Consider the following 27,500-nt stretch of genomic DNA (forward strand, 5'->3'; position numbering starts at 1 on the left):
TTTTAGCATTTTAATATTTCAATGTAATATTTTGATATTTTAACATCTTAATATTTTGACATTTTAAAGTTTTTATATCTTAATATTTTAACATTATAACATTTTCATATTTTAATATTTTAGCATTTTAATATTTTAAAGTAATATTTTGATATTTCAATGTAATATTTTTAATTTTAACATTTTGATATTTGAATATTTTGATATTTTAACATTTTGATACTCTAATATTTTGATATTTTAACATCTTAATATCTTAATGTTTTAACATTTTAATATTCTAATAATTCAATGTTCAATCATAGGACTTGCAAGCATGGGAAGATTCGGAAGAATCCTATTCGTATTACGAGGATTTCGGAACCAACAGGAGACGAGCGGAAAGGGAAAGGAGAAAGAAGGAACGAAGAGAACAAAGGCGAAGAGAAAGGGAAGAGCGGAAACGAAGAAGAGAAGAGATGAGAGAAAGACGCCAACGAGCATAATAGAAGGGAGTTGTGTCTGCTTGGTAGAAACCCTTTCGAAGCACTATCTATAAATCATTATTATTCTTATCATCACTATTATTATCTTTATTGTGATTTTTATCATTATTTCCTTATTATCGTTATTGTAATTTCTATCATAGAGAAATTAAGAAGGTCAATAAATTGCATGTTTTCGTGGTAAAACTTTTGTGTTCGTTCAAGAATGTGTACAAGAATGGTACTAGTTTTTTTTTTTTTTTTTTTTTTTTTTTTGGCGGGGGGGGGGGGGTTGGGTTGGGGAAAGTAACGCTAATACAACTATTCAATATGATTTAAGGGTTGATGAAATACCTCGAAAAATATAGATGTAAATGGAAAACCCTTAAAAATGAATCAAAGCTAGAACGATTCACTGTATATTAATGAAAAAAAAAACCCCGTAATATTCAGGGAGGAGAAATAAAAGAAATAAAGAAACAATTTGATACATTAAACATCATTAAAGGAGAAAGACGAGAGAGAATCAATGCACAATGAAGAAATGAAAGTAGATACAAGAAAGAAAGGACGAAATATGGATTATAAAATGCACAAAAAAAAAAAAAATAAAAAAAAGTAAATTTCCCAGGAAATTGTAAAACAGTAGAAAGATGCCCAGGGAAGCAGGAAGGCCTAAGCTAATTTTTTTCCTACAAGTTATTCGTAGGCCTACTTGAAAAAGCTGAGAAGTGGCTTCTACGTGTGAGAAATTCAGGTATAACTAAAAGCCCGAGGTGGAAAAAAAACTTAGTTTCTTCATACTTGGTAAACGGTTGGGTACAACTGAGACGGATAAAATACCGAGTACTGAGGTGGAAAAGGATTAGGCCTACAGTTTCATGATCTTCATATTCAACAAAATATTGAATACGATTGATGTAAAGGTAAAACACTAAGGTGGAAATGAATTAGGCCTACATTTTCATGATCTTCATATCTAGCAAAAGCTTTAGTACGACTAAGACTAAGGTACAATACGGGGGTGGAGAATTGCTAGGCCTACAGTTTCATGATCTTCATACCGAGTAAACGCTTGAATACGAAGGAGATAAAGGTATAGTACTAAGGAGAAAATGAATTAGTCCTACAGTTCCACGATCTTCATATTCAGCAAAAGCTCGAGTATGATTGAGACAAAGGTACAAGACAAAATGGGAATGGCTTAGGCCTACAGTTTTATGATCATATCTGTATTAACTGATGAGTACGAGTGAGAAAAGGTAAAACACTTAGGCGAAAATGGATTAGGCCTACAGTTTCATGATCTCACTATCTAGCAAAAGCTTGAGTACGATTTAGACAAAGGTACAATACGGAGGTGAAAAAGGGTTAGGCCTACAGTTTCATGATCATCATATTGAGTAAACACGTGAATACGAATGAGATAAAGGTAAAATACTAAGGGAGAAATGAATTAGGCCTACAGTTTCCTGATCTTCATACCTAGCAAAAGCTTGAGTACGATTGAGACAAAGGGACAATATGGAGGTAGAAAAAGATTAGGCCTACAATCTCGTGATCTTCATATCTATATCAACTGATGATTACGAATGAAAAAAGGTAAACTAATGAGGTGGAAAAGGATTAGGCCTACAGTTTCATTATCTTTATATCCAGCAAAAGCCTGAGTACGATTGAGACAAAGGTACAATACGAAGGTGGAGAAGGATTAGGCCTACAATCTCATGATCTTCATATCTTTATTAACTGATGAGTACGAATGAGAAAAGGTAAAACACTTAGGCGAAAATGGATCAGGCCTACAGTTTCATGATCTTCATATTTAGCAAAAGCTTGAGTACGATCGAGACAAAGGTACAATACGGTGGAGAAGGATTAGGCCTACAATCTCATGATCTTCATATCTTTATTAACTGAAGTGTACGAATGAGATAAAGGAACAGTACGGAGGTGGAAAAGGATTAGGCCTACAGTTTCATGAGCTTCCTATCTAGCATAAGCTTAAATACCAGTGAAGCAAAGGTTAGCAGATTCGATAATTTTTTTTTTTTTTTTTTTTTTTTTTTTTTTTTTTTTTTCAACAGAGGTTTCATCCCTGGCACATCTGTTGAGGAAAAAAAAAATGTGACATTAAGTGTTACTTTATCTTTAAAAAGAAACAATTTATTTGTGAATTTGCTGATTGGTACAAAGAATATCTTCCTAATATCAAAATTACATTTTCTTTTATAAATGTAGGAAGACTTGTGTTACTGAATACGAAATAATTATCATCACAATTATAAACGAACACTAAGTATCATTGGTGTCCTACAAAGTGGCTATGTGCTCCATATCATGTCTGTATTCACTATATATATATATATATATATATATATATATATATATATATATATATATATATATATATAATTAAGGGTAGCATTTACTCCATCATAATATATATATATATACATACACATATATAGTATATACATGAATATTAAACGCTATGAAATAATATATCACCTTTTATACAATAACTATGATTGAAAAATTTGGGTGTATTGAATAAATATGAAAATGAATAGATGAAAGAAACATTTTTTTTCATGCCTAAAAATTTTTCCCTTAAAAGAAAAATGAATCCTCTTTAATTTTTTGGACTCACTGTCTACGCCAATAAGAAAACCATATATTTTCTATATAAACTATAAAAACTTAACAAAACAAGAGAAAGAGGAATAAGATAGAATAGTGTGCCTGAGTGTACTCTCAAGCAAGAACATTCAATCATGATCAGTGTTTTCAGATTTCCTCCAAACTGATTTTCATATTCCACAACAGATGGCATTACTGTCGCTAACAAACAGGGAGTTGAAATTCACTGTGTATCGGATCATTGGGACTGGCAGCGCACAGCGAGTTTTATCAGTAATTAGTTTAACATACAAGTGTTTGGACATCTGTAGTCTGGTTATATTTATTGTGATATTAAAAACTGTGCCGGTGCTAACTGGAATTTTAGGTACGAGATCTTTTATTGAATAATTACTATGATGTTTAAAAAATGACAAGTGTTAGAAAAAAAGGATATTTCGTGTGCTCATTGAATGTGAGACATTTTAGTTTAGTGTGACTTAGTATCCCTGTGATTTTATTTTTTTTATTAGATTTTACTTGAACTTATTAGGTGAAGGAGAGAGAGATGGTTTTGAGAGAGAACATTTAAAAAACATTTAATTTTGAGGTGAACAAAATTTGAATTTATAGGGCCACATTTAAGAACTTTTTTCATTTTTTTTTTTTTTGAGAGGATGAGCAAAATTTGAATTTTTAGGGTCACATTTAAAAATTTTAGTTGGGATGAACAAAATTTGAATATTTAGGGCCACATTTAAAATTCTTTTGTGGTGAAAATTTTTTTTTAGGGTCACATTTGGAAAACATTATTTTTTATAGTGACGACCAAAATTTCATTTTTTAGGGCCGCATTTAAAAAAAATCCCTCTTTTGTGGTGAACAAAATTTGAATCTTTAGTGCCACATTTAAAAAGCTATTTGTTTTTTTCTATTGTTTTTTGATGAACAAAATTTGAGTTTTAGGGGCCCCATCTAAAATTTTTTTTTTTTTCTTTTTGTGGTAAACAAAATTCTAATCTTTAGGGCCACTTATAAAACTTTGTTTTACGTAGTGATGAAAAAAAATTAATGTTTCGTGCCACATGAAATTAATTGTTTGTACCACGTGAAATTATTTTTTTTAGTGAACAAAATTTGATTTTTTAGAGCCACGTGTAATTTTTTTATTTATTTTTTTTATTTTTAGTGAACAAGATTTTAATATTTATGGCCACAATGATAACCCAGCGATAGTCGATAAGAACCGGTGATTAATATCCTCAATATTTTAAAATTTGTAAGAGCAGATAAGCTAAAGGAGTTCCTTGTTAAAATGGTCTTGCTTTTGTTGAGAAACTTTGTACATGATTGAGATCCTAATATCCAAAAAGTTTCTATATTCTAAGGCTGATGTCTCGAAGGTTAAGGGATGCGAAGTGTCTTTGCCTATAGTCCATTTCTTTTAGCGAGTCATATTTGCACCGACTCGCAGTGGTGCCCTTTTAGCTCGGAAAAGTTTCCTGATCGATGATTGGTTGGACAAGATAATTCTAACCAATCAGCGACCAGGAAACTTTTCCGACCTAAAAGGGCACCGTTGCGAGTCGGTGCAAATATGACTCGCTAAAAGAAATGGACTTTTTTTTTTTTTGTAATAGGCCTACTGCTTTTTTGGGGTGATCTTAAAATCACGTAACATGGTTATCTAATCTATCCAATGTCTTGGTAGTTTTACTCAAATCCTCCGATACTTTAAACTGACTAAACTACATGAATATTTGTATATGTGGCATGGTAATATTGTAATGAAAGTTATGTATCGACTATACTCATTTTTTTAATGAGGCGCACTTGCACCGACTCGCAGGCGTGCCCTTTTAGCCCCGTAAAGTTTCTTACTAGCTGATTAGTTAGAATTTTTATTCAACCAATCGGCTAGTAGAAAAGTTTTCTACTAGCTGATTGGTTAGAATTATCGTGTCCAACCAATCGGCTAGTAAGAAACTTTTCAGAGCTAAAAGGGCACCCTTGAGCCAGTGCAAATGTCTCGTTAAAAAGAAATTTGAGTAAGTTTTATAATTTCAAACCAGACATGGTTGTTTCTCACAGTCCATTGTTGTATTTCCCACCAGCCATTTTTGTATTTCCCACCAGCCATTTTTGTATTTCCCACCAGCCATTGTTTAATTTCCCACCAGCTATTTTTGTATTTCCCACCAGCCATTTTTATTTCCCACCAGCCATTTTTATATTTCCCACCAGCCATTTTTATATTTCCCACCAGCCATTTTTGCATTTCCCACCAGCCCTTGTTGCATTTCTCACAAGCCATTGTTGTATTTCCCACCAGACACGCGAGCCATTAGTTTTTTCTGACTTTAGTCTTGTCTATTTCTAAACACTATCAATGGGGCAAATCACCTTATCTACCGAGACAAATATGAAAATAAAATGAAAGAAATCAAAGTATAAAATTTACGGGCCGCCTCAGTGCAAGAGCCATTGTATTGCTATAGTCAAGGCGTTCTAAAACGAACGGACCAAAGAGTATAAAAAGTTAGAGGGTTGGAAAAATGAAATAATTTGATCAGCTGGAATATGAAATGCGCAAGAATTCAATGTATAGTTAATGCTTTGGTACTAAATTTGACCTCAAAACGTATATGAAATATAAGTGCAGTTCCAGGAACATTTACTAATCCGGGACACCAGTAAGCCCAAACTAGAATTTTTTTTTTTTTTTTTTTTTTGTGGCTGATGCGTTAACGTCCCTGACTGGTGAACGCCAGACTGGGGTAATTCCTGCTCAAACTCGTTAGTTACTTTGGTCGCTGCAACCTCGCCCTCCTTGTGTGCTAGTGGAGTCTATAGGTTTTAAATTGAATTCAGTGAATAACATTACAGACATTACTTGGCTTTAAGTTGAAACTGCCTCTTATGAAAATACACACACACACACACTCTCTCTCTCTCTCTCTCTCTCTCTCTCTCTCTCTCTCTCTCTCTCTCTCTCTCTCTCTCTCATAAATAGTAATGAGAGAGAGAGAGAGAGAGAGAGAGAGAGAGAGAGAGAGAGAGAGAGAGAGAGAGAGAGAGAGAATGTTGCGTGTAAGAGTTGGACATTTTAACATTTTTAATTTTGAGGGAAAAAAAAAGCGATGAAAACGAGTTTTGAGCTAAATCTAAGTCTCTTCAAAAACTTAATGGATAAGTGATACTCTATTTGTGGAAATTAGTATATTCTGGAAATAATTGACATGGTACCATTAGTTTCATAATGTGGAATTTGAACCTATAGGTGAAAAACTTGATGTAAAAATAATTCATTTGTCCCGAGGGAATTTGAAAAATCTCACACTAATGTTGCTAGTTCATTTAAAAAATATAGTTCAATCTACAATTTTGCACAGTAATGAACGTGTCTGAACATTATTTTCAGTATCCCATCTCGCTTACTTATTACTTGGCCCTTTATCAGAACACGCAGTGGGGGTTAAACCTGGCTTAAGAATCTTGAAGGATCCATATTTCAGTAAAATACGGGTGGCCGTAATTTTATCATACTTCCTTTTACGGGTTGGTGACTGTAATCACTTTTTATAGTTTTTATAGTTTATATATGACATATCTGTTTTTGACGTTGTTAATAGTTTATATATGACATATCAGTTTTTGACGTTATTAGTTTATATATGACATATCTGTTTTTGACGTTGTTAATAGTTTATATATGACATATCTGTTTTTGACGTAGTTACTGTTTTTGGAATGATTTATTGTTAATTTGTTCTCATTTATTTCCTTATTTCCTGTCCTCACTGGGCTATTTTTCCCTATTGGAGCCCTTGTGCTTATAGCATCTTGCTTTTCCAACTAGGGTTGTAGCTTGGCTAGTAATAATAATAATAATAATAATAATAATAATAATAATAATTACGTCAATATGTCCGTTTTTAAAGTGGTAAAAATCTGGAATAAATGTTGCCAGATTTTTAATGCAAATTTTTAAGTTTAATTAAAGTAACTGAAGTTATGATTTTACAGAATGCACAGATACAAGATTCATGTTCTCCCGTTCGTGCTGCTGACGTTTCTGAAAGGAGGAAAGAGTCAATTTACAATTTTGGGTAAGATGTGTTTGATACACCTGTAGTATTAAGCGGGATTTACAGGGTCGAACGGTTCGTCGAACCCGGTTGTCAAACCTGCTTGCCAAACTGTTTGAAGAGGTGGGGTCAGTCACAAATGCAGTGTCTGGACAATGAAGCTAAGCTCACAAAAGTCAGGCGAGAACAGACTTTTTCGAATCTTTCTTCAACAACCAAATAGCCCGTTCATTTGTTCGAACACTAGTCTGTCGAACACTAGTCTGTCGAACACTAGTCTGTCGAACACTAGTCTGTCGAACACTAGTCTGTCGAACACTAGTCTGTCGAACACTAGTCTGTCAAACTGCGCGAGAACAGACTTTTTCGAAACGTTCTTCAACAACCAAATACCCTGTTCATTTGTTCGAACATCACTTCGAACACTAGTCTGTCGAACACTAGTCTGTCGAACACTAGTCTGTCGAACACTTGTCTGTCGAACACTTGTCTGTCGAACACTTGTCTGTCGAACTGCGTTCGACGAACTGTTCGGTTATGTAAACCCGTCTTTAAACACATGATATAGTATATAAAGATAATGCAAATTAGTAAATTAAGTATTTAGATTCAACGTTTTTTTCTTCATTAAAGGAGGCACAGTACCGGATACAGGATGTACCGATCGGAACAGGATACACAGACTCCCGCAAGAAGAGTGGTACGAATCATCTACTTGCGAGAACTGCTTTTGTGATGAAGGCCAAATATCTTGTCAGGTTGCGAACGTTACCTGCCCTAAAGCACCAGATCCATCTTGCAAACTTGGACCAGTTGAGGGATGCTGTCCGATCTGGAACTGCACCGAGAAAATGTAAGTGGTGTTTGTTCTAGCAATGCCAATCAAAGGAATGTTTTAACATTTTATACGGTAAAATGTAGCTCTGGGGTTACTGAATCCCTTAGAGATATAACGATTATTTAAAGCAGGACTAAATTCATAATAATCGTCGTCTCCTTCTACGCCTATTGACGCAAAGGGCCTCAGATTCCGCCAGTCGTCTATATCTTGAGCATTTAATTCAATACTTCTCCATCTATCATCTCCCACTTAACGATTCATAGTCCTCAGCCATGTAGGCATGGGTCTTCCGATTCCCCTAGTGCCTTGTGGACTCGGTTCAAAGTCTGAACTATTCTCTCTTGGGGAGTGCAAAAAGCATGACCAAACCATCCCCATCTACCCTCGTCATGATCTCATCCACAAATGGCACTCAAGTACTCTATTTAATTTCCAATCCAGTCCTGCTATTTAACTCCCAACATTCTTCTGAGGGCATTGTTCTCTACTAAATCTGTTGGATATAGTTTCATTGTCATACCACGACTCATGTCCATACAGTACAACCGATCTCACTAAACTGATATATAGCCTGATTTTCATATGTAATTTCAGGCTATTTGTTTTCCAAATTTTATTTAACCTAGCCAATGTCTGATTTGCTTTCTTGAATCTTTCATTAAACTCCAATTCTAAAGATCCTGTATTGGAGATCATAGTCCCTAAATATTCAAATTATTCCACTTCATTAATCAGTTCTCCTTCCAATGATATTTCATCTTCCATAGCATACTACGTTATCATGTCTTCTATTTCTCTTGAGCCTAACCTTGTGTTATACTTCATGCGTTCTGGTAAGCAAGCACTGTAAATCATGTGGGGTTCTGCTAACGAGGACAGCGTCATCAGCATACTCTCGGTCAGCTATTACCAATTCAGTCCAATCCTTCTCCGCCATCCCCAGCTGTTCTACACATTAAAAACTCCATGAGGAGGATAAACAGTATAGGTGACAATACACTCCATTGGAGTACTCCACTGTTGACTGGAAATTCATTTAATAGGACTCCACTAGCATTAACTTTGCACTTGCCATGCTCATGAACACATGAACAGACTTAATCAATTTTACATGTTTAAGAGGAATTCCATAACGCAGGACTCTCCACAAAACTGGACGGTGCAAACTATTAAAGGCTTTTCATAGCCCACAAATGCCATCGAAAGTTGATTTCTATATTCTACAGTTGTATAACATGTCTTAAAATCAGAATTTGGCCAGTACATGACAAAATTAAATTTTCTAAATTCGTTCTACATAAATCTTGATATTTGACAGTATTTAACAGATGAGTCAGAGCATAATTTTGTACAAATAGCATTTTGGTTCTATTTACAGGTGCAAAGACAGGAAACCGGACGAAGAGTGGACCGACGTACAGAATCCATGCAAAAAGTACAAATGCGCCGAGCAAGGTCTTGTGGTTACTCGAATTAAATGCCCTCCTGTCCCAGTTTTGACAGGTTCCTCTTGTTTTCAACGCAATGAAGAAAAGTGTTGTCCAAGCTGGTATTGTTTGTAAGCACTAATTATGCAAAAATGTTTGTTAGCCTTTAAATGGAGTTCTAAAAGTGAAATGTCTGTTTAATAAGGAGTGTTGTAAGATAAAATTTTTCTATCAGAGTTGCCCAGAGCTTCAGTCGTCTGTGCATTACTTGGAAGTTTTCTCTTTCAGGAGCTGCCCAGACCAGCAGAGCTTCCGTCGTCTGTGCATTACTTATGAAGACCAGTGTGTTAATGATACGAGCTGTGAATATGGTGAAATCTGTTGTTTGGTACCAGGATGTGGTAAAGAATGTATGACGTGAGTTTTGTGGTTTATGTTGTTTTGTTAGGTGGTTGTCCTGAGGGGAGTCGATTTTTATGGAAGTTTAGACTCGTACCATGATGTAGGATTTTAAAAGTATAAGCAAATTTAATTTTAAGGACCTGTCAAGAATCTTGGTTAAATTCATCAGGATTTTTATTTAATTTCAAGGACCTGTCAAGAATCTTGGTTAAATTCATCAGGATTTTTCTTCTTTTGAATTGCAATAAAATAAACCATAGGTTCCATTTTTGTAATAAATGAAAAACTTGTGCAAATAACATAATTAGCAGTTAAGCATAAGCATAATTTTCTTCTATGTAAACAGACCAGTCTCCATCTTGTTTAGATTTTCTTTAAACATGTGTTGCCTGTTCTACTTTTGAGTATGCTTGAACGACTTTTCTCAAATGCCTATGTTGCCATCTCATCAGTTTTAGGTTTGAGCTCTCACGCCTTGGGTATATACTTGAACTAACTTTAACTTAGCATATTTAGTTGACATTTCATCTTGATTTATTTATCTGATTCATCCTAGATAGCTAGGCTGGTAGCGTCGCAGGCTTCTGTTTCAGAGGTCCCGAGTTCGCGTCCCCGCCAGGACGCGGACAGTGTGAGATCTTCTACCTGGTGTTACTCCCCAGGGTGGCGCCTGGGGAGGAGGTTAGAGGGGGCTAGTGCTAGTCCCTGCTGGCTTATGGTCGCCCGAGCAGAATGATGTAGATCTTCTGAGTGGAGACCTAAAACCCGCAACTTTAACTTTTAACTATATTTCTACGTTTTCTACCCAGTGCTGTATTAACTAGTGGCAGGGTCCCTAGGCGTCGAGCTTATTTTGGCCCATGGACATCAGCCAATGGCCCCCATTCCCTCCCACTTCAAGCACTCCTTTCGTACAATTTATTACAATAATATTACAAATGAAGTGAACAATCTAGTTTTCGCATTCCAACATTTAAAAAGTTAAAAATGTGCATAGGTCCCTGCCTTTGGTAGGGCCTGTGGTGAGCCTGGTCTTGTTGAAGCCCTATGCTTCAACCTAGTTAAACTTAGGCTTCAACCTAGTTAAACTTAGGCTTCAACCTAGTCAGCCCTAGGCTTCAACCTAGTCAGCCCTAAGCTTCAACCTAGTCAGCCCTAGGCTTCAACCAAGTTAACCTTAGGCTTCAACCTAGTTAACCTTAGGCTTCAACCTAGTTAACCTTAGGCTTCAACCTAGTCAGTCCTAGACTTCAACCTAGTTAACCCAAGGCTTCAACCTAGTTAACCTTAGGGTTCGACCTAGTTAGCCCAAGGCTTCGACCTAGTTAGCCCAAGGCTTCGACCTAGTTAGCCCAAGGCTTCGACCTAGTTAGCCTTAGGCTTCATCCTAGTTAGCCTTAGGCTTCAACCTAGTTAGCCTTAGGCTTCAACCTAGTTAGCCTTAGGCTTCAACCTAGTCAGCCTTAGGCTTCAACCTAGTCAGCCTTAGGCTTCAACCTAGTTAGCCTTAGGCTTCAACCTAGTTAGCCTTAGGCTTCAACCTAGTTAGCCTTAGGCTTCAACCTAGTTAGCCTTTGGCTTCAACCTAGTTAGCCTTTGGCTTCAACCTAGTCAGCCCTAGGCTTTAACCTAGTCAGCCCTAGGCTTTAACCTAGTCAGCCTTAGGCTTCAACCTAGTCAGCCTTAGGCTTCAACCTAGTCAGCCCTAGGCTTCAACCTAGTCAGCCCTAGGCTTCAACCTAGCCAGCCCTAAGCTTCAACCTAGCCAGCCCTAGGCTTCAACCTAGTCAGCCTTAAGGATAATGAGGCACCGTTTTTACCCCAATTTTTATTTGATCTACGTAAAGATTTCTGTTAGAGCTTATTGACTCTATATATGAGCGCACACTCGCTAAGTATCATTTGATCTTGCTTATTCCCACAGGCCCTGCATAGATGATTCTGGCATATCCCGAGCTATAGGTCAGGTTTGGAAGGTTCCAGACTCCCCAAACGAAAGCAAAGTGTGCAGGGAAGATGGTATACACAAAGTGGTAAATGAGTGCTCCAACCAGAGGGTCGATGATTTCCATATGAAGTAAGTACTTTGTCGAATTCACAACACTAGCAGTGTAACCTCCTTGTTCTCAAGCATTTTTAAAATTCCCAGTTTTGGATATACTGTAGAGTGATTGAGGTTTATTTTGGGGGGCGGACTGAAATTTGTAGAGCCCTTAAGTGATGTGTTAATAACACTTTTTAAAATTGCTACTAGTAAAATTTAAGTCACCTCGCCTCCCGCCACTCAAATCTTGCACCTGAAAAGATACCTTAAAAATTCTAATGTTGAAATTTCAATTCATAATTCCAGGTTCCTTACAGTGTTTTAAGATATAAAAAGTTTTAAACTTAGCATTTGCTGTCTTAATCATTTTAATACAGAGGGCATTTTGTAGGAAAAATGTCTTGAAATAAGAGAAAGTAGATATTAAATTTTCAGAAATCGCGAGACTATGAAGGTATTAGCCGAACTAAAATATTTCGGTGCTGTCTTGTTATGCGATCTCAAAAGTCATGCTTTTGCTTTGGTATGCGATCTCACATGATAGTAGCGATCTCACTTCACTTCACGGGGAAGCAAGAGCCATTGGATTTTCTAAAAAAAAAAAAAAAAAAAAAAAAAAAAATAATCAATCACTGATGTTAGCGTGCACAGCTCAACATTACCCCTTGCCAGTACATGCGAAGCTTGATGTTTTTATTTTTTCACGAGCGAAGCGAGCGCCATGCGAGGAAGCAAAACCATTTAGGTTTTCTATTGTTTTTTACCTATTAAAAATATTGAGATCGCATACCAAAGCAAAAGAATAATTTTGAGATCATGCTTTAAATGAGATCGCATACCAAAACGGCACCAATATTTCTTACAGAAGTCTCGACATATTCAATCTGGTTCCTGACGCCATGAAAATGCTTGCATCACTGAGGGTGCCGGTAAGAGGTAAGTTTTGTAGTACACAACAGGTTTAAAGACCCGAGCCTTTTACCCCCAGGCTATTTGGAAATTTCCAACCCTTAACCCCCAGGCTATTTGGAAATTTCCAACCCTTAACCCCCAGGCTATTTGGAAATTTCCAACCCTTAACCCCCAGGCTATTTGGAAATTTCCAACCCTTAACCCCCAGGCTATTTGGAAATTTCCAACCCTTAACCCCCAGGCTATTTGGAAATTTCCAACCCTTAACCCCCAGGCTATTTGGAAATTTCCAACCCTTAACCCCCAGGCTATTTGGAAATTTCCAACCCTTAACCCCCAGGGGGTTATTTTTTTCCCCAGCACATTTTGCAGTATATATATATTTTTTAAATTGCTCTAAAAGCCTTAATTTTTGTCATAGAGAGGTCAGGTTGGACTCATTCTCTTTGAAAATGCCTGAATTATTTATAGCATTTTTTTTGCAAGGACGTACCGGTACGTCCATGGGGGTAAAGGGATGGCTTTTGTGAAACATACCAGTACGTCCTTTTGGGGTAAAAGGGTTAAAATCAGCTATTGATCACTTTGATTCATTAAATGGACCTTTTTAATTTGGTTAATCAGTTTAGAACCCTAGTATTTTAGTTCACCGGAAATTCACCTTTGTATTTGGATATGCCCCTTTTATTTTTGTTCATTGGATGGGCCCCCTGTATTTTTGTTCATTAGATGTGCCCCCTGTATTTTTGTTCATTAGATGGGCCCCCTGTATTTTTGTTCATTAGATGGGCCCCTTTATTTTTGTTCATTAGATGGGCCCCCTTTATTTTTGTTCATTAGATGGGCCCCCTTTATTTTTGTTCATTAGCTGGGCCCCCTGTATTTTTGTTCATTAGATGGGCCCCCTGTATTTTTGTTCATTAGATGTGCCCCCTGTATTTTTGTTCATTATATGTGCCCCCTTTATTTTTGTTCATTAGATGGGCCCCCTTTATTTTTGTTCATTAGATGTGCCCCCTTTATTTTTGTTCATTAGATGTGCCGCCTTTATTTTTGTTCTTTAGATAGAGCCCTTTTACATTAGTTCATTAGATGGGTCACTTTTATTTTTTTCTATTAGAATGGCCCCTTTTATTTTGGTTCATTAGGTGGGCCCCTTTTTATTATGGTTCATTAGATAGACCCCTTTTTATTATGGTTCATTAGGTGGGCCCCTTTTTATTATGGTTCATTAGATGGGCCCCTTTTTATTATGGTTCATTAGATGGGCCCCTTTTTATTATGGTACATTAGGTGGGCCCCTTTTTATTATGGTTCATTAGATGGGCCCCTTTTTATTATGGTTCATTAGATGGGCCCCTTTTTATTATGGTTCATTAGATAGACCCCTTTTTACTATGGTTCATTAGGTGGGCCCCTTTTTATTATGGTTCATTAGATGGGCCCCTTTTTATTATGGTTCATTAGGTGGGCCCCTTTTTATTATGGTTCATTAGGTGGGCCCCTTTTATGTTGGTTCATTAGATGGCCCCCTTTTTATTATGGTTCATGAGGTGGACCCCTTTTTATTATGGTTCATTAGGTGGGCCCCTTTTTATTATGGTTCATTAGGTGGGCCCCTTTTTATTATGGTTCATTAGGTGGGCCCCTTTTTATTATGGTTCATTAGATAGACCCCTTTTTATTATGGTTCATTAGATGGGCCCCTTTTTATTATGGTTCATTAGGTGGGCCCCTTTTTATTATGGTTCATTAGGTGGGCCCCTTTTTATTATGGTTCATTAGATGGGCCCCTTTTTATTATGGTTCATTAGATGGGCCTCTTTTTATTTTGGTTCATTAGATGGGCCCCTTTTTATTATGGTTCATTAGATAGACCCCTTTTTATTATGGTTCATTAGGTGGGCCCCTTTTTATTATGGTTCATTAGATGGGCCCCTTTTTATCATGGTTCATTAGATGGGCCCCTTTTTATTATGGTTCATTAGATGGGCCCCTTTTTATTATGGTTCATTAGATAGACCCCTTTTTATTATGGTTCATTAGGTGGGCCCCTTTTTATTATGGTTCATTAGGTGGGCCCCTTTTTATTATGGTTCATTAGATAGACCCCTTTTTATTATGGTTCATTAGATGGGCCCCTTTTTATTATGGTTCATTAGATAGACCCCTTTTTATTATGGTTCATTAGGTGGGCCCCTTTTTATTATGGTTCATTAGATGGGCCCCTTTTTATTATGGTTCATTAGATGGGCCCCTTTTTATTATGGTTCATTAGGTGGGCCCCTTTTTATTATGGTTCATTAGATGGGCCCCTTTTTATTATGGTTCATTAGATGGGCCCCTTTTTATTATGGTTCATTAGGTGGGCCCCTTTTTATTATGGTTCATTAGGTGGACCCCTTTTTATTATGGTTCATTATGTGGACCCCTTTTTATTATGGTTCATTAGATGGGCCCCTTTTTATTATGGTTCATTAGGTGGGCCCCTTTTTATTATGGTTTATTAGATGGGCCCCTTTTTATTATGGTTCATTAGATGGGCCCCTTTTTATTATGGTTCATTAGGTGGGCCCCTTTTTATTATGGTTCATTAGATGGGCCCCTTTTTATTATGGTTCATTAGATAGACCCCTTTTTATTATGGTTCATTAGGTGGGCCCCTTTTTATTATGGTTCATTAGGTGGACCCCTTTTTATTATGGTTCATTAGATAGACCCCTTTTTATTATGGTTCATTAGGTGGGCCCCTTTTTATTATGGTTCATTAGATGGGCCCCTTTTTATTATGGTTCATTAGATAGGCCCCTTTTTATTATGGTTCATTAGGTGGGCCCCTTTTTATTATGGTTCATTAGATGGGCCCCTTTTTATTATGGTTCATTAGATGGGCCCCTTTTTATCTTGGTTCATTAGATGGGCCCCTTTTTATTATGGTTCATTAGGTGGGCCCCTTTTTATTATGGTTCATTAGATGGGCCCCTTTTTATTATGGTTCATTAGGTGGGCCCCTTTTTATTATGGTTCATTAGATGGGCCCCTTTTTATTATGGTTCATTAGGTGGGCCCCTTTTATGTTGGTTCATTAGATGGCCCCCTTTTTATTATGTTTCATGAGGTGGAACCCTTTTTATTATGGTTCATTAGATGGGCCCCTTTTTATTATGGTTCATTAGATGGGCCCCTTTTTATTATGGTTCATTAGGTGGGCCCCTTTTTATTATGGTTCATTAGATGGCCCCTTTTTTATTATGGTTCATTAGATGGCCCCCTTTTTATTATGGCTCATTAGGTAGGCCCCTTTTTATTATGGTTCATTAGATGGGCCCCTTTTAATATGGTTCATTAGATGGGCCCTTTTTATTATGGTTCATTAGATGGGCCCCTTTTTATTATGGTTCATTAGATGGCCCCTTTATATTATGGTTCATTAGATGGCCCCCTTTTTATTATGGTTCATTAGGTAGGCCCCTTTTTATTATGGTTCATTAGATGGGCCCCTTTTTATTATGGTTCATTAGATGGGCCCTTTTTAATATGGTTCATTAGATGGGCCCCTTTTAATATGGTTCATTAGATGGGCCCCTTTTAATATGGTTCATTAGATGGGCCCCTTTTAATATGGTTCATTAGATGGCCCCCTTATTATTATGATTCATTAGGTGGGCCCCTTTTTATTATGGTTCATTAGATGGGCCCCTTTTAATATGGGTCATTAGATGGGCCCCTTTTAATATGGGTCATTAGATGGGCCCCTTTTAATATGGTTCATTAGGTGGGCCCCTTTTATTATGGTTCATTAGGTGGGCCCCTTTTATTATGGTTCATTAGATGGGCCCCTTTTTATTATGGTTCATTAGGTGGGCCCCTTTTTATTATGGTTCATTAGATGGGCCCCTTTTTATTATGGTTCATTAGATGGGCCCCTTTTTATTATGGTTCATTAGATAGACCCCTTTTTATTATGGTTCATTAGATGGGCCCCTTTTAATATGGTTCATTAGGTGGGCCCCTTTTATTATGGTTCATTAGGTGGGCCCCTTTTATTATGGTTCATTAGGTGGGCTCCTTTTTATTATGGTTCATTAGATGGGCCCCTTTTTATTATGGTTCATTAGATGGGCCCCTTTTTATTATGGTTCATTAGATGGGCCCCTTTTTATTATGGTTCATTAGGTGGGCCCCTTTTATGTTGGTTCATGAGGTGGGCCCCTTTTTATTATGGTTCATTAGATGGGCCCCTTTTTATTATGGTTCATTAGGTGGGCCCCTTTTTATTATGGTTCATTAGGTGGGCCCCTTTTTATTATGGTTCATTAGATGGGCCCCTTTTTATTATGGTTCATTAGATGGGCCCCTTTTTATTATGGTTCATTAGATGGCTCCCTTTTTATTATGGTTCATTAGGTAGGCCCCTTTTTATTATGGTTCATTAGATGGCCCCCTTTTTATTATGGTTCATTAGGTAGGCCCCTTTTTATTATGGTTCATTAGATGGGCCCTTTTTATTATGGTTCATTAGGTAGGCCCCTTTTTATTATGGTTCATTAGGTGGGCCCCTTTTAATATGGTTCATTAGGTAGTCCCCTTTTAATATGGTTCATTAGATGGGCCCCTTTTAATATGGTTCATTAGATGGGCCCCTTTTAATATGGTTCATTAGATGGGCCCCTTTTTATTATGGTTCATTAGGTGGGCCCCTTTTAATATGGTTTATTAGGTAGTCCCCTTTTAATATGGTTCATTAGATTGGCCCCTTTTAATATGGTTCATTAGATGGGCCCCTTTTTTATTATGGTTCATTAGATGGGCCCCTTTTTTATTATGGTTCATTAGATGGGCCCCTTTTTTATTATGGTTCATTAGATGGGTCCCTTTTATCATGGTTCATCAGATGGGCCCCTTTTATCATGGTTCATCAGATGGGCCCCTTTTATGTTGGTTCATTAGATTGGTCACTTTTATTTGGTTTCTTAATTTGGTTTATCAATAGGGCCCCATTTTATTTTGGTTTACCTTAATACCCCCTTTTATTTGAAGTTAAAGTTCCATAGGTTTTACTAATCAAATAAGTATTGCATGAGTCGTATGCTTTTCATACAATAGTTTACAGGCATATATAAACTTAATTCACCAATAATCTTGACTGAAGTTTCAAAACAGAATTTTAGCCCAAGCTTAAAGCATTACTCGAATATTAATTTTTCATTATAAATTAAGTAGCTTCCATCTAGTCTGTTAATCTGTCTAATTCCTCAATTCAGTAGCTTCCATCATCTAGTTTCTAGGTTAATCTTTCAATCTAATCCCTTAATTAAGTAGCTTCTATCTTCTAGTCTACGTTAATCTCTCGATCTAATCCCTCAATTCAGTAGCTTCCATCTTCTAGTCTAGGTTAATCTCTCGATCTAATCCCCCAATTCAACAGCTTCTATCTTCTAGTCTGTTAATCTCTCAATCTAATCCCGTAATTCAGTACCTTATATCTTCTAGTCTGTTAATCTCTCAATCTAATCCCTCAATTCAGTAGCTTCCATCTTCTAGTCTAGGTTAATCTCTCAATCTAATCCCTCAATTCAGTAGCTTCTGCCTTCTAGTCTAGGTTAATCTCTCAATCTAATCCCTCAATTCAGTAGCTTCCATCTTCTAGTCTAGGTTAATCTCTCAATCTAATCCCTCAATTTAGTAGCTTCCATCTTCTAGTCTAGGTTAATCTCTCAATCTAATCCCTCAATTCAGTACCTTCTATCTTCTAGTCTGTTAATCTCTCAATATAATCCCATAATTCAGTAACTTCTATCTTCTAGTCTGTTAATCTCTCAATCTAATCCCTCAATTCAGTAGCTTCTCTCTTCTAGTCTGTTAATCTCTCAATCTAATCCCTCAATTCAGTAGCTTCTCTCTTCTAGTCTGTTAATCTCTCAATCTAATCCCTCAATTCAGTACCTTCTATCTTCTAGTCTGTTAATCTCTCAATATAATCCCATAATTCAGTAACTTCTATCTTCTAGTCTGTTAATCTCTCAATCTAATCCCTCAATTCAGTACCTTCTATCTTCTAGTCTGTTAATCTCTCAATCTAATCCAATAATTCAGTATCTTCTATCTTCTAGTCTAGGTTAATCTCAAAATCTAAACCCTCAATAAAGTAGCTTCTGCCTTCCAGTTTCTAGGTTAATCTCTCAAACTAATGAACCAATTTCCCTCAAATTTACAGATTCGGAATTCTTCCTGAATAATTACATCGCAGCTCTGAGTCCCAGAAATGCGAAGGGTCCCCCCACGGTCCAGATACACCAGACCTTGGGTCCCCCCAGTCCAACATCTGCAGCTGCACCATCTCTTGCGGGCCTTGACGTCGAAGCGATAAGGTCATTTGCCGATCAGTTCAACTGGACTGCTTTAGTTCCACTACTGTCAAGAAATATTGCCAAAGAAGCAAGGTGAGACTTTAAGAAATTTGAGATACTGAAACTTTAAGTTTAGATGTCTTTCATGAGTGGTAGGCAAGGGACAGTCACAATACCCTAGCTTAATAGAGACTGGTCATATTATAGGCTACATAGGATCATCGATTAATGTTGAAAAAAAAATGAAATATACGGAAAAGGCAAGTTTTAATTATTCAATGTTTATTTAGACACTTTGGTTTAAAGGTTTAAATGTCGTTCATGAATAGGAGAGGCAATGGATAGTAAGTCATAGTAGGGCAGTGTCCTAGAGACTGATCATTCTAGTATATACATATGATCTGTGCCTAAGCCTCCTCTTCAACCAAGTCAAATTTCGGGTAACTTTAATCCAGTGGCATCTGAAAATCTTTTTCACAACTGAAATAAGACGAAAACAGATAATTGCCCTTTAGCTGTGATTTCCTTTCGGCGAATTAAGAACCAGACAGGTAGTTGACTGGGACTTAACACTATTAGTTTCAAGCATACATAGGAAAAGTAGTAGATTACGCAAGACATGAGAAAATTATTGTTGTGAATTTGTCACCTACAGATACTGAGATGTTATAATTAAAATAGTTATAGTCTTCAGGAAACCCCTCGAGCAAAATGTAAATAAGTTCTTGATGCACTAAGAGTCTAGAATGAAGTATTAGGACAATGAGATTTCCCATTTCAAATCAACTGAGCTTGAAAAAACTGATTTCGAAGGAATGCTTGCAAATTATGAAAAATAAAAAGATGCTCGAGGTAGAAAGAACTCAAAATCAATGTTGGGAGAAGCGTTCTCTTCAGAATCCTAACTCAGTTTGATAGATTACGAGATTTTCCCCCAACATCAATGAAACCTATCGGAACCTAGATATTATTATTATTACTATCCAAGCTACAACCCTAATTGGAAAAGCAAGATGCTATAAGCCCAGGGGCTCCAATAGGGAAAAATAGCCCAGTGAGGTAAGGAAATAAGGAAATAAAACTGAAGAGAACAAATTAACAATAAATCATTCTAAAAAAAGTAATGTCAAAAGAGATATGTCATATATAAACTATTAACAACGTCAAAAACAAATATGTCATATATAAACTATTAACGTCAAAAACAAATATGTCATATATAAACTATAAAAAGACTCGTGTCCGCCTGGTCAACAAAAAAGCATTTGCTCCAACTTTGAACTTTTGAAGTTCTATGTCTACTGTAGGGTCGCTAGACTCTCTAGAGCCTTTAAATATGCGGCGGCGAGACTATACAATAAGCTCCCACGAGACATCCGAATGATTGAAAATATTAAGGCTTTCAAGAGGAAACTGAAGACACTGGCAGTGACGATTTAACAGTAAATGAGCAATCATCATCTCCTCTTACGCCTATTGACGCTAAGGGCCTCTGTTAGATTTCGTCAGTTTTTAATTCAAGACTTCTCCTACTTCACGCTTCATAGTCCTCAGCCATGTAGGCCTAGGCCTTCCAACTTTACCAGTCCCTTGTGGAGCCCAGCTGAACGTTTGAGCAATATGTAAAATGAAATGTTGATTACTCTGAACAAAATAAAATGACTGTGGAGGCCCTGTAGAGAGTAGGGTTGGTACCCCTGTTGTATAGGACCGGAAAAACTGCAAACCGCCGTCTAAGTAAAGAATTAAGATACAGTAGCTCTGAGAAATTATTGATGCGTAGCTGGGGCTTCAGTTTTGGTCATTGCACTTTTCTGACTTCAAGAAGGTCCTCTTGTTCATAGGTTTAAATGAATCTGTAATTAAAACTAGTGGTCCTAATTACATCTAGAGATCCCCGTGGAAATCAAATGTAAAGGTTTAAAGGCCGCTCATGAATGGAGAGGCAAGGGACAGTGACAGTGACATTGCCCTATCAAGCTGGACAATGCCCTAGGGTCTGACCATATATACTGTATATAGATGATCCGATCAGCGCCCTATCCCCCTCTCCACCCAAGTTAGGACTAGGGAGGGCCAAGCAATGGCTGCTGATGACAGCAGATAAGACCTATAGTGCTGATGACTTGTTTTTTCTACGATTAAGTTGTTAAATCTGCTAATTCTGAGAAATATCAGGAACTATTACTCTATTATAACTTATTAATTATGGACGGAAATAAACTGTATCCATCTTAAGGTTAATGAAACGATCCAGCAACTCTTAATATTATTCCCTGCCTATAATAATGTTTATACAAACAGGATATGAAAGGGAAAACTATAGTGTTAACCAAAGATCCCGAAAACAACTTTATAGCCCCCCCCCCCTCACCAAAAAAACGTGTACTTGTTAATCCTCATGGTACCAGGTAGCCTCGTTAATCCTCATGGTCCCAGGTAGCCTTGTTAATCCTCATGGTACCAGGAAGCCGCATGGTACCAGGAAGCCTTTTTAATCCTCATGGTACCAGGTAGCCTTGTTAATCCGCATGGTACCAGGTAGCCTCGTTAATCCTCGTGGTACCAGGTAGCCTTTTCAATCTCTTGCATTTTGGCTCCTCTCTTGGGTTGACATCAGAAGTGGTTCCAATATTTCTTTAAACAACTCTTTAAGGAAATTTCTTCATGTGAAGACTTCTTTCTTGGCTAAGCTTTTAAAGGGTAAACTTTTCTTTTATTTTTATGTACTAATCCTCGGGGGAATTTATAATCCAAAATGACCCACTAAGAGGCAGTTGTATTGTTAGTGAAAAGGACTTAACAAGGTTTCACTTTATATTATGAGGCACTGTTTAAGCAGGATGTATTATGAATGCATTTCCTTCCATTGTTTACTTTTGTCTCTGCAATGTACTGCACTTTAATTATCATATTTTTTTCATCATTACACAAACACACACACACACACACATATTTCCCGGAGCTTATCTCTGGGCGGGGGCTCTTAAACTAGCAGTCATAGCTCCTAAAACATTCCTTAATCTTAGGTTTTGTCTTCAATAAGGGCTAGTACCCATTTAATCCGTTATTGATATAAACGGATAGCGATTCATTCTGACTGGCAGCTATCTTAATCTTAAACATTCATATAATTTTCAGTTGTTGCCTACATTTCCACAAACTTAGAAAATCTGTATAAGGTACCAGCATAATTTCTTGTTTACGATCTTATTTCCATTATTATGTATATATGGCATAAATTGTAAGATTGTAAATGTGTATTAAATAAAAAAAGATAGATATTTCTATTGAAAGATAAAAAAACTCCCATTAATGTAGAAAATACACACTAAAGGTTCTTAATATTTTTCTTCGATCTTCATTCCCCTTTGTAGGCCTCTTGTCTAATTTGATGTACTTAGCCTACATTAATTAAACCTTTCATGCCGACCTTAAATCATTAAGTAATTTTTTTAAATCCTTAAATTTATATTTGGTTAAGGTACTGTAATGTTGGCAATTATCCCCAATATCAAGTGTTCAATTGGGTCTGTTTGTAGACAGACAGTAAGTTAACTAAAGTATTTTCAATTTGAAGGTAACGAAAGAAATACTGTCTATATAGATTTGAGCCCATAATGCTCTGGTCCAAGACAAACCCGTATTTCATACGGTGAAAATCTATTGACATTCATATACCATTTACACAGACAGTTTTTAGTTTCTAAAAGTTTTATGGTAAAATAATGCAGTATTTCATATGATAAAAATCTGTTGAAATTAAACAGTTTTTAGTTTATAAAAGTTTACGCAGCTAATATGGTAAAAATCTGTTGAATTTAGTTTTTAGTTCATAAAAGTTTACGAAGCTGATACGGTAAAAATCTGTTGAAATAAAACAGTTTTTAGTTTATAAAAATTTACGAAGCTAATATGGTAAAAATCTGTTGAAATTAGTTTTAAGTTTATAAAAGTTTACGAAGCTAATATGGTAAAAATCTGTTGAAATTACAGTTTTTAGTTTATAAAAGTTTACGAAGATACGGTAAAAATTCTGCTGAAATTAAGTTTTTACTTTATAAAAGTTTACGAAGCCAATAGGGTAAAAAAAATCTGTTGAAATCAAACAGTTTTTAGTTTGTAAAAGTTTACAAAGCTTGTGGTAAAAATCTGTTGAAATTAGTTTTTAGTTTATAAAAGTTTACGATGATATGGTAAAGATTCTGCTGAAATTAAAGTTTTTACTTTATAAAAGTTTACGAAGCTAATAGGGTAAAAATCTGTTGAAATTAAACAGTTTTTACTTTATAAAAGTTTACGAAGCTATGGTAAAAATCTGTTGAAATTAGTTTTTAGTTTATAAAAGTTTACGAAGACATGGTAAGAATTCTGATGAAATTAAAGTTTTTACTTTATAAAAGTTTACGAAGCTTGTGGTAAAAATCTGTTGAAATTAAACTGTTTTTAGTTTGTAAAAGTTTACAAAGCTTGTGGTAAAAATCTGTTGAAATTAGTTTTTAGTTCATAAAAGTTTACGAAGATATGGTAAAGATTCTGCTGAAATTAAAGTTTTTAGCTAGTAATAACTTTTTTTTTTTTTTTACCAGAGAGGCCTTCGACATTGGCAACAAGGACCTTCGTCAGAGAACAAATCTAAATAAAGAAATCGGCGAGAGAAATGAAATTGTACCGCTCGATTCTCCTTCTGGTAAGCACCAGGAAGCCTTCAGGAGAACGGATCCAATATCAACAGAAATGGCCAAGCTGGGATACATCATGGCCAAGGCTACATCCAAGATAGTAGACAGGTTCGCGACAATGTCATTCTGTTTTTAATGTCTTATTTTACACATTTTAAAGGTAGGTGTAAATATGTATTCAATTTGATAAAATACACAATTTTACTAAATTATAAGTTTTAAAGTTGAATGACATTTGTAAACAACTATAGTTTCAGGCTACCCAAACTTGTAACATTGAATAAAATTTGCGAACGACTATAGTTAAAAGCTACCCAAAACTTTAAATTTAATAACATTTGCAAACAACTATAATTTCAAGCTACCCAAAACTTTAAATTTAATAATATTTGCAAACAACTATAATTTCAAGCTACCCAAAACTTTAAATTTAATAATATTTGCAAACAACTATAATTTTAAGCTACCGAAACTTGTAAAATTGAAAAACATTTGCAAACAACTATAGTTTAAAGCTACCCAAACTTGTAAAACTTAGTAACATTTGCAAACTACTATAGATTCAAGCTACTGTAAAACTTAATAACATTTTCAAACAACTATAATTTCAAGCTACTCAAGCTTGTTTGGTAAAACTGAATAACATTTTCAAACAGCTATAATTTCAAGCTACCCAAACTTGAAAAATTGACAATTTTTTGCAAACTATAATTTCAAGCTACCCAAACTTGTAAAATTGAATAATTTTTGCAAACTACAGTTTCAAGCTACCCAGACTTGTAAAATTGAATAACATTTGCCAACTACTAATATTCAAGCTACCCAAACTTGTAAAATTGAATAACATTTTCAAACTACTCTAGTTTCAAGCTACCCAAACTTGCAAAATTCAATAACATTTTCAAACTACTCTAGTTTCAAGCTACCCAAACTTGCAAAATTCAATAACATTTTCAAACTACTCTAGTTTCAAGCTACCCAAACTTGCCACCACTGGAATGTCGCTTCTCGGCGAGTCCCTTGAATGCGTGACCAGATTTAAGGAATACCAGAGACCAGATCTTTCTCCACGGTGTGATAATGCAAGTCCTTACAGGACCTTGGATGGTTCTTGTAATAATCCTAATGATAAATTGAGAGGAGCTGCCTTCACGAAACTTAGACGCAGCCTCTTCCCTGACTATGGAGATGGTAAGGGTAGTGGTTATATCATTGTTCTCCTATCTTTGGTAGTGCCATAGCCTCTGTACCATGGTCTTTCATTGTCTTGGGTTAGTTTTCTTGCTTGATGGTACACTCGAGCACACTATTCTATCTATTTTCCCTTCCTCTTGTTTTGTTAAAATTTCCCATTTTATATAGGAAATATTTATTTTGATATTGTCACTGTTCTAGAAATATTTTTAATTTCCTGGTTTCCTTTCCTTGCTGGGCTATTTTCCCTGTTGGTTATAGCCTCCTGCTTTTCCAACTAGGGTTGTAGCTTAGCAAATAATAATAATAATAATAATAATAATAATAATAATAATAATAATAATAATAATAATAATAATAATAATAATAATAATAATAATAATAATAATAACTCTAATAATAATAATAGACTACAGAAAAAATGCAATGCTTAAATCACTGAATGAAGACTTAATGTCAACAATGTTGTTTTTATATCTAAATATGTGATAGGGTTTTTTTCTTGTTTATGAAAGATTCAGACTTACGAAGAAAGCTGTTATATTCAAATAGTCTTGAAAGAAAACTTTGAGTCTATTACTTTAATATATTCTGGGTGTAATTTCCTTCATCCTAGTTATCAACGTTCTCTCTCTCTCTCTCTCTCTCTCTCTCTCTCTCTCTCTCTCTCTCTCTCTCTCTCTCTCTCTCTCTCTCTCTCTAAGGAAGTATTTTAATCTTTATTTAATTTAGTAGGCCTATGACGCTCAGGTGGTTTCGTAACAATTTCCACCAACTGAGAAAATCTGCATTCGTTAATTACAAATTTCTCATTCTGTGCCTTAATGACATACGTTTAATAAGGCATGGTTTATCTACAAATAATAACTATGTTAATATTTTATGTTAACGTTGCTGACTAAAGCTACTTTCACCAGGAATATCAGAACTACGGAGGTCTACATCTGGTGATAGCTTACCAAGTGCGCGTTTAGTAAGCACTACAGTCAATCGTGGGCCTAATGTGGCGTCCTCAGCACATACCATTCTTTTGATGACCTTTGGACAATTTCTGGATCATGATCTTACTGCTACGCCTATTGCTAAAGGCAAGTCTTTAAATATTCTATAGGAGTTTTTCTGGATATGAAAATGTTTTGGCAGAAATGAACCGTTTTCTGTTGGTACTGAATTATGCAATCTGTGTATTTTTTCCCTTGGTAAACTTCAAGTCCATAATTCTTACATTGACAGCCATATTACTGACATATAACCTACAGAACTGTGTATTTGATTACCTTTATTGTAATTTCATTCACTTGTAATTTAAGTTCACTTTATTCAATGCAATTTCTCTATAGGATATCGAGGTAGTACTATCAAATGCTGTGATGATTTGAGGACAACTGTCGAAGACACCAAGCGTCACCTAAATGCTTCAGTACGTGCACTGAAACTGGCGAAGTCTCTTGAGCCATCTCTAGAAGAAGGAAATTCTCTCAACACAGACCCTATCAATGATCTGATGCGAGAAATACAGCTAACCAGTGATGTTTTGCTTAATGATTCGATGCAAGGAGTTGTCGTAGTACCTCCTCTCTGGAAGACGCTTGGCGTCGAACCTAGACCTACAGTTCTACCCCGTAGACCGTTGAATGAAGAGTGTGCTCCTATAAGTATTCCAGTTGATGACACGTTTTATTCCCGATATGGTCAGACGTGTATGGAATTTGTACGATCAGCTCCAGCGCCCATGTGTACTTTTGGTGAGTAGAATAATCGATCATTTTGGCACTAAATTTGAATTTGGAATGCATATGATAATATAACTGTGCAGGTCCTTTAAAGAGTAAGGTTCCCCTGCTGTAGCTACAGGACCAGAAAAGCTGCCCTTAAAGTAATTAGAAAGTTATTTATCCAAAAGACTTGCTGACATCTGTTAGTTTACCCTTGTTAAACTGTTAGTGATAAGACTTTAATTCAATGGATTGTATAATATACCATACAGAAGGCTTGAAGCTTTAGTATTCGAAACTTGTCTTAATTCAGGAATTAATAATCAGTTATGGTGACTGATGTGGTAACGTCCCTGACTGCCTATCGCCAGACTGGGGTTAGTCTCACTCAAACTCGTCAGCTTTGATCGCTGCAACTTCACCATCCTTGTGGGCTAAGGATGGGGTGTTTGGGGGGAGCCTGTAGGTCTATTTGCCGAGTCATCAGCAGCCATTGCCTAGCCCGCCCTTGGTCCTAGATTAGGTGGAGGGGGGCCTTGGGCGCTGATCATATGTAGATATGGTCAGTCTCTAGGACATTGTCCTACTTTACTGTCTCTTGCCCCTGCCATTCATGAGCGGCCTATAAAACTTTCAAGTGGGACTATTCAGGAAATGTGGAAAACAGACGATAATGTAAGCTTCTCTTTACAGGTCCTAGGGAACAGTTGAATCAACACTCGGCCTACTTGGATGGCTCTGTTATTTATGGTGTCAAGC

At 36.2% G+C, this 27,500-nt stretch overlaps 2 protein-coding genes across 2 annotated transcripts in view; both read left to right on the top strand.

The window, feature by feature from the left end:
* The window catches only part of LOC137634946 (phenoloxidase-activating factor 2-like), a 24,663-nt gene extending 24,087 nt beyond the window's left edge, over positions 1–576 (top strand). The window contains exon 8 of the mRNA XM_068367508.1: positions 306–576. Within this exon, the coding sequence (XP_068223609.1) occupies positions 306–485 (180 nt within the window). The 3' untranslated portion in view covers positions 486–576. The remainder of the gene's footprint in view (positions 1–305) is intronic.
* A 6,043-nt stretch (positions 577–6,619) lies between these two features.
* The window catches only part of LOC137634738 (peroxidase-like), a 28,237-nt gene continuing 7,356 nt past the window's right edge, over positions 6,620–27,500 (top strand). Inside the window, exons 1-13 of the mRNA XM_068367229.1 lie at positions 6,620–6,644; positions 7,113–7,195; positions 7,808–8,027; positions 9,394–9,573; positions 9,731–9,859; positions 11,769–11,921; positions 12,754–12,824; positions 19,018–19,243; positions 23,740–23,940; positions 24,800–25,023; positions 25,944–26,114; positions 26,367–26,771; positions 27,435–27,500. The exon at positions 27,435–27,500 is cut by the window's right edge and continues 53 nt beyond it. Coding sequence (XP_068223330.1) covers positions 7,114–7,195; positions 7,808–8,027; positions 9,394–9,573; positions 9,731–9,859; positions 11,769–11,921; positions 12,754–12,824; positions 19,018–19,243; positions 23,740–23,940; positions 24,800–25,023; positions 25,944–26,114; positions 26,367–26,771; positions 27,435–27,500 — 2,128 coding nt within the window. The 5' untranslated portion in view covers positions 6,620–6,644; position 7,113. The remainder of the gene's footprint in view (positions 6,645–7,112; positions 7,196–7,807; positions 8,028–9,393; positions 9,574–9,730; positions 9,860–11,768; positions 11,922–12,753; positions 12,825–19,017; positions 19,244–23,739; positions 23,941–24,799; positions 25,024–25,943; positions 26,115–26,366; positions 26,772–27,434) is intronic.

This window comes from Palaemon carinicauda, chromosome 45, assembly GCF_036898095.1.
Source record: "Palaemon carinicauda isolate YSFRI2023 chromosome 45, ASM3689809v2, whole genome shotgun sequence".
Lineage (NCBI taxonomy): Eukaryota > Metazoa > Arthropoda > Malacostraca > Decapoda > Palaemonidae > Palaemon > Palaemon carinicauda.